Raw genomic sequence first — 11,699 nt, forward strand, 5'->3', positions numbered from 1 at the left:
CTAACTAAATTTAAGTATCTAACTTACAAAATACACCAAATTTAAGGGGCTACTTAGGTATTTATCCTTTCTCTATTATAGGTTCTATCATAATCAAATGACCAAGGACATTAAAAAGAAGTGAATGTTCTGAGTATTTAACATTCTAATGGTTCGGGTATAGTTGAATAAAATGCCCAGAAAATTATGCTTAATTATAACACCTCAAGTAAAGGTTTTATAGAGTTTGGAGTACTTTTAGAAAACTGTCATTTCTTGCTAAGGAGAAATCCTAATTGTCATTTCTTGGTGAGCGAATCTAGTTGCTCATTGCTTGGTACGAGAGTCTAGAAATTATGCTAGTCTTTTCTTTTTGGAGTATGCTCCTAGTTTTATTGTAACTTATTGGTTGCTGATTTACCTAATAAAAGTTTTTGTTTAAGTTAAAAAAAACATTAAAAATAAAGCAATTTAAGAGAAATTTTCATAAAGAATTATAGTTTAGAGCCTAATTACATACATAACTATAGTTTGCCTAGTTACCATCGTAGCTACTGTTTAATTTTACCATCTTGTATATCTTGTATTCAGACGCACAACGAATACAACATGTGTAAACTATATTCTTTCGCGGTTTGAGTAGAAGGCTATCCCACAATCCTTCATGAAAACCCTCTTTAAAGCATATATCGCGTCGTTTAAGACACAGTAACCGTCTTTAATGTTAGATTCATCGTTGGACCTTGTTACCATGACGTCATAAAAAAGAAATTTTTCTCTTCACACCTCAAATCAAGAGGGAGGATTGCTTGCCAAGCTGACCTATATATAATAATAATTTTTTTATATTTTATATTATTATATAATTATAAAAAAATAGAAAGATTCGCTTTCTTTTAACCGGCTCCTTCTTCTTTGTCAATGCTACTAAGGACCTATATATTTGCCTATTTTACTTATTAAAGATAATGAGAATAGAAGCTTTAGCCCTTGAACCTAAAACGGCTTTTATGAGTTGTCTCTGTAGTGACCGACTTTATTTATTAGTTTTATGATTAGTGGCTTAGTTGTTAGCTGTCTAAAAGCTACGGTAAATAAAATTTCTTTTGAAAATAAATCACTAATCCGCCTTAGGTACTCTTTTAAGTCAGTGTAAGAAGGAGAAAATACGACATGTATCAACTATATTCGTTCGCGCAACAAATACAACATATATCAACGCGAACGAATACAACTAAGGTGAAATATATGGGTGTATACAAAGGATACAACATGTATCGACTGTATTCGTTGCGCATGCAACCAAGGTGGAATACAGAAATACATAAAAATAGAATTATCTCGTTGAGAGTCGAACTCAAGACCTCTACTTACTAAGCAGGTGGTCTAACCAAGTGAGCTACAAGAGCTTGTTGCTCTTTTGTTTCAGTTCAAAATAATTGATTTCTTATTTCAGTACTTTCAAGTAGATTTGCTATAAAATTCAACTATAACTACGAATGATAATTTTCTGAAAGTATTACTAAGAATGATAAATACCGTGTACTCCTGTATGTTTATTGTGTCGCAAAAGTTTTTCCTTTTTATTTGGTCAGGGTGGCAAATAACAATGATTGGGTAAGAGCCCATTATGGAACATGTTTGAGCCCAAACTGTAAAGTGGCATGTGATTCTGGCCCAAAAAGAGCGCCGCCAAGAGCTTAATCGTTGGGGTAAGGGCAAATACGTACATTACACTCCTTTCCGACAAACCGTCAGAATCCTCAAGTTTTCTTGATAACCAAGACGAGTCTCTCTATTTATGTGTTTTGAAACCCAAAAACGCCTTTCTTCATCCAAAAACTTACCCCTTTATTCTAAATCTAAAAAATCTACTGATAACGATGAAGAGTAATTCTTCAGAGACGAAATTCGTGCAAGAGTTGATTCTGTACGCGGCAAGCGCTGCTCTTAGCTGCCTCGTGTTGTTTGTGGGGCTCCGACAGCTTGACCCGAACCGGGAAGCATCCAAGAAGGCTCTGGAACACAAGAAGGAAATTGCTAAGCGTCTGGGCCGACCCCTCATTCATACCAATCCTTATGAGGTCATTATCCAATCTTGCCTAATTTTTTTCGGCTCAGATATACCGTAATAGTTTATAAAGTTGCTTACTTTTATTTTCTCAACTAGTACTTATTTCCAGAGGCCAGTATTACCTCGGTCCTAATTTAGTGTGTGTGTATATATATATATATATATATATATATATATATATATATATATATATATATATATATATATATTTTCTTAAAACTTTATATATAGTTTGAGCCAAATGCAGCTAAGTTCTTTTTAACGCGGACTTCAATATACATTACCCTTGTGCTTATTTTTGGTCTTGGTTTTTGCTCTTATCTCCTAGTTCTGGATGCTACTGGCTTATTTATGGTCAGAGGTGAAATCACGATTTAAATTTAATGGGTTCAATATTTAGATTCTTACCGCCGAACACATTACACTTAGTGAAATTGTGAATTCATATTTTAATGGTTTTTTTAGTTCTATTAATTGTGAGCAATGGTACTTGTAGATGAAAGTTGTAAAGGAGATTTCAGTCTGCTAATCTTGGTTAATTTTGCAGAGATTTTGGATTTATATTTTCAGATGCTATTAATTAATACTAGTATTTATGTTGAATGAGCCTGCATAATACAACACTTTTGGCTAAAGTAATATTGATGGCGTTGGGTGTGTTAAAGAGAGTCCTTAGCCAGTGTTGTTAAAGGCTCCTTTGAGGTGCGCTTAAGCTCCAAAGCTCAAAAAAGCTCAGGGTATGCACTTTGCCTCACTTAGGTTGTGCTTCAGTGTAGGCAAGAAACTAAGGCCCACGCCTCATTGCCAATAAGTTCTAACTTGAATAGAGTGGTACAAAACAATAAATATAATTGGCTAAAAGATATTATCAATTTTTAAGGAAATCATTATGAATGGACTTGTTATTTTCTTTCTTGCATTACATATGTACTTTTAGTTTTTTCTTCGTTGCGCCTTTTTTAACTAAAGCCCAAACTTTAATTGTGCTTTGCGCTTAAAGCCCTGATAGACCTGGAGCGCTTTTTAATGCTTTTCGCCTTTGACAACACTGTCGTTAGCTTTTAGAACTTGCGCCCTCCTACTTCTTGTGAAATTGTTGTATTTGTGAGTCTGACCCACTGTTCTAAAATTTTGGTTTAGGTGATATTTATTTATTGAAGATGATAGTATACTTTTATTTGTCTTTATCATTCTGAATTATTAGAGTATCGGATAGTGCACATTATATTCACTTCTTTTGATTAGGATCATTTTCCTATTGATTTATGAGAGCTTCCCCCCAACACAACCTTCAACATAGTATTTAAGGGAATAATAGCCTGTGATATCTGAAAAGTTTAGGTTTAAAGACATATTTGGTTCAGTTATATTTTATCCAAGGGTGTGGCCTAGTGGTCAATATAGTGGGAGGAGAACCATGAGGTCTTAGTTTTGATTCCTAGAGGCGGCAAAAAACATTAGGTGATTTCTTCACATTTGTCTAAGCTTTGGCGGGCAGAGTTACTCGATGTCTATGCTGGTGAGAGGTAGCAGGTACCCGATGGAATAGTCTAGGTGGGGAAGCTGGCCGGAACACCACTGTCATTAAAAAAAGGTTTAAGTTATATGATTTATTTTTTAGCAGCATAATTCTTTCTTGGTGTGAATAATTTTGGTGAATCAGACTTGTAGTTTTAATTTGTAGTTGAAAACTATCATTCTCATATTAAATTCGATCATTTTCATATTGAGATGGGATAACTTATCGCTCTTTTGTACTTTGTGTTAACAGGATGTGATAGCCTGTGATGTAGTGAACCCTGATCATATAGATGTGGAGTTTGATTCCATTGGTGGGTTGGAATCCATTAAGCAAGCATTATATGAATTAGTAATTCTTCCCATGCGGAGACCTGAGCTATTTTCTCATGGAAAGCTGCTGGGTCCGCAAAAAGGAGTCCTGCTTTATGGACCACCTGGGACTGGAAAGACTATGCTTGCCAAAGCAATTGCTAAAGAGTCTGGTGCGGTTTTTATTAACGTGAGAATATCAAATCTGATGAGCAAGTGGTTCGGTGATGCACAAAAATTAGGTGAGTGTAGATCTTACCTTCAGTTTGCAGGGTTCTTTCCTCAGCAGTATCTTCTCTTGGGTGTGTTGTTTGACTTGCTGAAATTTGCATGATTGCATTGAATTTTCTGAGTCTTATTTTAGTGAGTGTTATTGAGGGCCCACAAGCATTACACTCGGTCCAAAACGAAGGTATCCGAGAGAACATAAGTACTATGTCATGTTACTCTAAAGTCTATACCACGAGGAAGTCGCTAATTTTGGCTGGTCCTTTCTACGTTCATCTCGGTTTTGGCATTCTGCATGACCTCAACAGGACAGATGATCTGCTAATTTTAAAGATCTCTTTCAACATTTTGTTCAGTGTTGTTAAAGGCGCGCTTAAAGCGCGCTTAAGCCCTGAAGCGTGGCTCAAAACATGTTGAGCGCTTCGCCTCGCTTTGTGGGCGCTTCAGTGTTGCATCAAGGCTTTTCCTTGCCATCGAGTGTAATCCTGAAAAGGTGACACTAAATAATTGATATTTCACTTTATCGTAATTTTGTTTTTCAATTTCTTTGTCCATATATTAGTTATTCATGCTTATAATTATTGGTCTTAGACTACATATACATATTTTTACTCTTTCTCTAGTTGCGCCTTTTTTCATTAAAGCCCACGCTTTATTTGCGCTTTGCGCTTGAAGCCCCAACGGATTTTGGAGCTTTTTTGCGCTTTTCGCCTTTGATAACACTGATTTTGTTATCGACGGGACTTCTTTTGCTATGAACAGTGCTACATGAACTAGTGAAGTTGGAGATTTGAGGAAACAGGAGAGCCTAACTTTCCTGTTACTTATTAGGAATAATTTTCAAAATAATGTTGGCTAAAGCACCAAAAGTAGCTAGAGACTTTTGAGAGATAAAACATAAACGCCAAATCAAGATATTTGTCAATATTTTTTGGATAGGTCGTGATTCTTGGCTGAGCTCTATTCAATTTCTGCACTTATTTGTTAGTTGATTTATATGCCAATTAGATTTGGAAATAAGAAAAGGAAGACGTTTTGATTAATTTTGAGACTCATTTACTGTGTGGCAATGATATCATCCAACTCTGAAACACTTGACGCTTTTAAAATGTCTCTAATGTAGTGGTTTCCTTAGCTCTTTAAATTGCTTTAGTGCAGTTAGTATGTAAATAACTTGTGCACTCATTTATGTAATGTTTGAGTTTTAGTTTCCGCTATCTTGCAGCTCTTTTTACTTTTTAGAAAACTTGCCAGCTTTAAGGGTCAGTGAGGTTCTAATTGTGTAAAGTGATGCCCGTTTAAATGGATTATTTAAGTGCCACAAATGGCTCCCCACATCTGCTGAGGAGGAATTTCGGGAGGAAAATGTTGCAAAGTAGATAATGGGATTTAATGCTTCATCTACCTGGCATAGTGGCATGGACTTTGGAGAAAGTTCAGGATATGGGGTATGTTCAAGGCTTAATAAAAAATTAAAAAAAGAAACTTGAATCATGAGCTTTCGTACTTCTTTGCTTCATATGTTTTGGTGGAGAAGTAGTCTATGCTGTAAGTTCATACGTGCTCTCCATCAAGCTACCTGCATAGACATGATCGATAACTCATTCGCAGTCATCAACTTAGTTGCTCCATATAATTTTATTTCCTCAGAAAAAATTAGAAAAATAATTTCATCTCCTCAAGTTGGGGGGATACCTTTGTTTTAAAACCAAAAGTGATATGCCTCCGCGGCTTTGGTTTAGTGGTAAGAGCACAATGCGTGATGTATGCTTAGGCGCATGTCACGAGTTCGAACTCTACCTTAGGCGAGATCCTAGTATTTAACTGGAGATGGGTACAAGTGCATTATGCACCGAGTTTCTAACCTTATGCCGCTGGCCCTCGGGAATTATCAAAGGAAAAAAACAAAAGTAATATAAGAAAAGTGATGCATTCATCACCATGGAGTATTCGGCTGATTTGAGGCTTGATCCTAGGTAGAACAATTGGAAACTAGTGGGCTTTCCATTGTCTTAACAGCAAAATGGATCTCGAGGAAGAAGAAGCTGTGAACTTTGCTATGCTATAAAACTCAGGTGCCTAGAAATTCGGCTCGAATTCCTCATGAATAACCCCTAAGTTGAGGTCATTTAAATCCTTAAAGCCATAAATATTATATCGTAATCCTAATTACACGCAGAGGGCTCTTACTTGAATTCTCTGTAGTGTGGCTTGTGTGTATGATTTGTGTATTCCCTCATATCATATAATGTCTTAAAATTTCCTTTAGTTCTCTGTAGTATGTCAGCACAGTACCATACTAACTAATTGATACTTATTCTTGTGAAAATTGCAGTTTCTGCCGTATTTAGTTTGGCATATAAGCTCCAGCCAGCAATTATATTTATTGATGAAGTGGATAGCTTTTTGGGTCAGCGCAAGACTTCAGATCATGAAGCATTAACAAATATGAAGACTGAATTCATGGCTTTATGGGATGGTTTTACCACAGATCGTAAGTTCACTGCTGAATCTGTTGAATACGTTGCAGTAGTGTTCTCGCACCTTGCGAATATATATATATATATATATATATATTGTGTGTGTCTGTAGACGGGAACTGATTGGTGAACTTCATATCACTTTGTACTCCACATCCAAAGATAGTTGGGTTTGGCATATAAATCCTCACTATCATTTATGTATTTTGAGGATTCTATCATAATTTGAATAGTCATGTCTTTTATCTAGTTAATGTGGTCTAGCTTTGGGGTTCTGTTGGCTCTAATCATCATGAAATGCCTGATGTAGAGAATGCACGGGTAATGGTTCTTGCTGCAACTAATCGCCCATCTGAGCTTGATGAAGCAATTCTTCGACGTCTTCCTCAGGCCTTTGAGATTGGATTCCCCGACCGTAGAGAGAGAATTGAGATTCTGAAGGTGATCCTGAGGGGAGAGAGAGTGGAAGATAACATTGACTATGACCGCATTGCTAGTTTATGTGATGGATACACTGGTTCAGATCTTCTTGAGCTCTGTAAAAAAGCTGCCTACTTTCCTATCCGTGACCTGCTTAATGACGAGAAAAATGGAAATCCTTCCGCGGTTAGTATTGTTTTATTTATTTTTTTAGAAATTCTATATTGAATTTATATTGGCTTAGAAATCTTTACTCTAGTAAGCAACCTATGGCTTATCCATTGACACTCATTGCTTGGGGTTCCCAACAAATAGAAAAATAAGGGAAAAAGAAAATAAAGATTTGCTTTGAAATATAAATTTACCATTTCTTTGGGTTACGAGGAACCTTAGCTGATCAACTTGAACTGCTCTAATTTTGAGCAGATCTGTACACCGCAGACACAGAGGGAGGCATCAGTACCTAGAAAGGGAATCTTTTATAGATGTCCTTCCTTCACGGTTCATTAAAATTAAATTATGTCTAGCCTTTTCAAGACCTCAAATCTGATTTTTTTTGTAATTTTTTAACCTCAACTCTGATTTTAACATGTCCTTGAAGAAAAAGAAAAGTATTCTTCAAAAAGTAAAGAATCCTTTCATTTTGTTTTTCAACCATTCCAATCTGCAACTGTGACATAGTTGGTGGTCGACCCTGGATTACTGGACTTGCATTCTCGAGATTGGTGAATTATAGCACCTATTTGTGATTTTAGTTTCTGCTCGATTGTTTGGTTGATTTCTATTACCCTGTGCTTGGAATTGGGAAGATTTGCTAGGGAAAATTGTCACTGTATTTGCACGGCATTTCGAGGACATACTTGTTTCTGTTTATCTTCACAAGATTGTCACGAGACAAAGTTGCTTAACTTGGAGAATATCTTTTCTGTATCTCTTCAAGCAGGAGCCAAGGCCATTATCAGAATCCGATTTGGAGAAAGTTGTAGCTACGTCAAAAAAGACACAGGTTGCTGCAAATGAATACAATACATTACGTTCACAGTTTGTTGGATTGTCAAGGCACACAGACAGAGATGATTATCCAGTCCAAGCTGCAATTAGCGAGCTTTCTAAGCTTGTGGTTTCACAAATTTTAAATCTCCAGATAGATAACCAGGATTCTTAATCGCCACTAGCAATTGCCACAGACGGGAAGATTTTGGATTGTGTATATTGATTGACATACTTTTTACGGGTCACTGGGTGAAGTGAGTATTTCAGTAATTTTAATGTTGTAGGAAATTTGAGCAATTTAGTTGACAGTCATTAACAATGGGCGTAGATGCTGTTGTACCGCTTATTGAATAGAACGACAGCTATTTATCTGTGGATGGTTGAGAAAGTTTAATGGCATATGCATAATGGAATAGCCGCTCCTATCATTTTTGTTGGCGGACCAGTTTCTCCTTTTTCCTAATAATCTTGTCTATGAGAAGCTGAGAGTTGGCATACTAACTACGAACAAATGTGGGATATTTTATGACATTTTGTTGATTGAAAACGTCAAGAAGTGCTTGTGGTTGGAGATGCGTATTCTGCTTTTTTCCTCTTTCTTAGTTGTGAGAACTAAGTGGATGGGGATAGGCTTGTTTATGAGGAGAATACTTTGATTGGCATGACTTTTGATGGCTTTGACCTCAACTAGAAAGTGTAGGACATTCTTCCTCATTGGTTAAGTACAAATATTTTAGGCTACCTAATTTGTTAGGCCTTCCTTTCTCTATTAAATAATAACTAGTTTAGTGTACGTAAATATATGTGCAAGAATAATGTGTTTGACTACAAATGCTTCATCCCGATTTTGTATTTTTTTCTTATCAATTTAGCATTGATATATTTGTGATAATTTTCATATATACTAACCTTAGTTTGTATTATATTTTCAATTATTGTAATTTTAAGGGGGCAAAAATTTAGAAAACAATCTGGAAAATTAGAGTTTTTGAATAAGAAAAATGAATCTAGTAATCTAAAAAATTTTAGGGTTATTCTGACCATTTTATTCCCTTCTTTTGAGTCGTTTGTTTATTCTGATCTCAAAAAAGTTTATACAACCAAAACTGGCATGAGAACAATATATAAATCTATATCTATCTATACTATATTAAAAGTGGGAAGCCCACCATTAAAAAGTTGAATTACCAAATTACCCTTCTAATAATATATATTTATATTTTACAATAATAATTAAAAAATATTTTAAAATATTAATTTATATTGTGTCTTTTCTTAATAGTTGTGTTCTTTTATTAGTAACTAATTTTAAAAAAAACTATTTGGCCATTAGAATAGAACTACGTATTTATTGAAAAAAATGATGCCTTGAATTGAAGGGTTGTGATCCTTCAGATTAGCAAAATATTTTTTAAAATGTGTTCCTTCACATTTAAAAATCAAGAGCCCATCTTTATTTAACTAAAAACCCTATCTATTTAAGAAAAAAAGCTACAAATGCTTCATAGTCTATTTCTAAAGTTGTTACCGCAAAATTTGTCACCATTTAGTTCCTTAATTACATTAGAAAATCAAGAGATGGGTTGTCCAATTAAAACTAGTGACAAAAGTAGGTAAAAGTGCAATAAGAGTTGACTCGTGAGACAATTAGTAAGTACTTTTTTTTTTTTTTAATATATGTTTGTTATTTCAAGTTGTATTCTATAGGAAGAAGGTAATCGACTTAGATGATCTTCTCAATGATTTTTATCAAGCGAAGAGCAACATAACTAAGAAGGAACCCAAACACACAAAGATTCAAAAGTCCTACCATACAAGAGAAGCAGAGCTCTATCAACAATAACATACATGAATATAGCTTTCGAAATTAATTTCAAGTCCGTCAATTATTCTTGCACAATTTTAATTACGATTTGAATTATTTACGTTTGTTTGAATAATTTTTTAGAGTTGAACTTGTTATGCCAAACTAGGATGAGAATGAAATTGGTTTCGAATACTAGGCTTACATTTGAAATATGTGCTAGATAGATGTTGACTTCTACTGTATGTTGCTACTTCTACTGCTTGACTTTGTATCGTGATACTACTCTTTTTTTTCTTTCTATTTTTCGAATCATACCTATTTCAACAATTCCTTCTACCTTTGCGTATAGATCGGTGCATTGAATTGTATATTCATAGTAATTTTTTCCCTGTAATTGAGCTTTAGCAAATTTTTGTATCGATCCCTTCTATTATGAAAAGAATCACATACTGTCATTATTCTGTTTACCATCTCTAAGATTTGTCAAAGGTTTGTTGTATACATCTTGAATAAGTTGAACTCCTTACTGCACTCTCTCCCAACAATGTATCTATTAATTTACTTATTCAGGCTGGGAGAACCTTAGGGCAACAAAATGGCATGATGTATTTACCGAAGAAGGTTATCTTGCCATTGGCAAAACATGCTTAGTCGAATTCATTTTGTGGTAAGCTTGCTTCTATTTGGTTGATTTTTTCCCCTTTTTTGCTCTTTGTTGGGTACGATTCAATGAATACGCATTAAATATGATTTTATTGCCAAGATGAATAGCATATGAGATTACTAAACATCAAGTATCTAAGGCGTAATAGGGGATTCTTCTTTCAAAAGTCAAGTTTGTGAATTTTTACTTTGTTGCTTTGATCCAAACGACAACATATTGAACAACGACGGTAGTATTTTACTCCCCCTCCCCAAAGTTCTGAAAACTTATAGAGCTCTTGAATATTGCCTAAGTTCAGAATGCATAACATGTGCAAGTTAGTCACTTGACTGTAACAGATTAAAATGGAACATTATTGTCGGATGATAAACCCATCAATTCATCAAAATAACTAAACTCTATTTTTAGCTATCAAATTTGATGAGTTCGTATAATCATGAGAAATAATTTTAATACTGTATTTTTGAAACTTTTTATAAACTCATGATCTTTTGGCTTTGAAGAGTCCACATTGTAATCTATCTATATATTTAAATAAAGTTGGCTCCAAAAGATGTGCTCTCAAGCCTCATCATTAGTCCTATTAATCGCAAATTATGTATTTACAACTTTATATTTCAAAGTTATGTTTAGTTTTTTGCATGGAAAAGTTAACTTTATCTTGATATAATACGAGTGGATTTCTTATAAAAAAAATATAAAATATACGTGCAACGCACATGCAGAGAGACTAGTAAATATCAAATATGTGAATAAAGTTACAGACGAACATAAAAAATACTAAGCAACATGAAATTTAAATCAATAATCAAAGCTTGGATCATAAATTAATAGGATTATGTCATCATGCCAATAAAGTTTTTACAAGAACTATGAAATACATGGCACATTAAAAGTAATCTAAAAGACTAAAAGAATTCATTCCTCCTAATCTCATCCTAAAATCATATGAATCTATCAGATAAATAAATATCAAATACAAAAATATAATAGAAGAAAATCGAACTTTTCTGTAAAAACCTATAAGAAAGCGAACTAAATAACTTTCAAAAGCCTATCCAACAATTAATAACTAACCATGGAAGCTTACGAACAGACAAAATATTAAAATAACAATACATGTGTAGAAATAATTGAAAGTTTCAAACCGGAAAAGAGGAAAAGAGGTTTCTGAACGTAAAATCAATAGGTAATTTGACTTCTGTTTGTAGTCCTACGGGCAGT

General features: G+C 34.4%; 1 protein-coding gene across 2 annotated transcripts; it reads left to right on the forward strand.

The window, feature by feature from the left end:
• Nucleotides 1–1,714: 1,714 nt before the first annotated feature.
• On the forward strand, nucleotides 1,715–8,432 carry LOC104087301 (uncharacterized). Of its 2 annotated transcripts, none has more exons than XM_009591720.4 (5): nucleotides 1,715–2,063; nucleotides 3,825–4,125; nucleotides 6,447–6,605; nucleotides 6,902–7,197; nucleotides 7,955–8,432. In XM_009591720.4, the coding sequence occupies exons 1-5, from the start codon at nucleotides 1,863–1,865 to the stop codon at nucleotides 8,174–8,176; spliced, it is 1,179 nt and encodes a 392-aa protein (XP_009590015.1). In that variant the 5' UTR covers nucleotides 1,715–1,862; the 3' UTR covers nucleotides 8,177–8,432. The 2 variants fall into 2 exon arrangements, with proteins under 2 accessions (XP_009590015.1, XP_009590016.1); XM_009591721.4 differs by lacking the exon at nucleotides 1,715–2,063 and adding an exon at nucleotides 2,299–2,414.
• Nucleotides 8,433–11,699: the final 3,267 nt, after the last annotated feature.

This window comes from Nicotiana tomentosiformis, chromosome 6, assembly GCF_000390325.3.
Source record: "Nicotiana tomentosiformis chromosome 6, ASM39032v3, whole genome shotgun sequence".
Taxonomy (NCBI): domain Eukaryota; kingdom Viridiplantae; phylum Streptophyta; class Magnoliopsida; order Solanales; family Solanaceae; genus Nicotiana; species Nicotiana tomentosiformis.

Bases quoted from the DNA above. Each gene is read 5' to 3' on its own strand.
- LOC104087301 (XM_009591720.4), top strand. From the start codon at position 1,863: ATGAAGAGTAATTCTTCAGAGACGAAATTCGTGCAAGAGTTGATTCTG. The intron at 4,126-6,446 runs GTGAGTGTAGAT...TGAAAATTGCAG, and splicing joins CGGTGATGCACAAAAATTAG to TTTCTGCCGTATTTAGTTTG. The intron at 7,198-7,954 runs GTTAGTATTGTT...CTCTTCAAGCAG, and splicing joins AAAATGGAAATCCTTCCGCG to GAGCCAAGGCCATTATCAGA.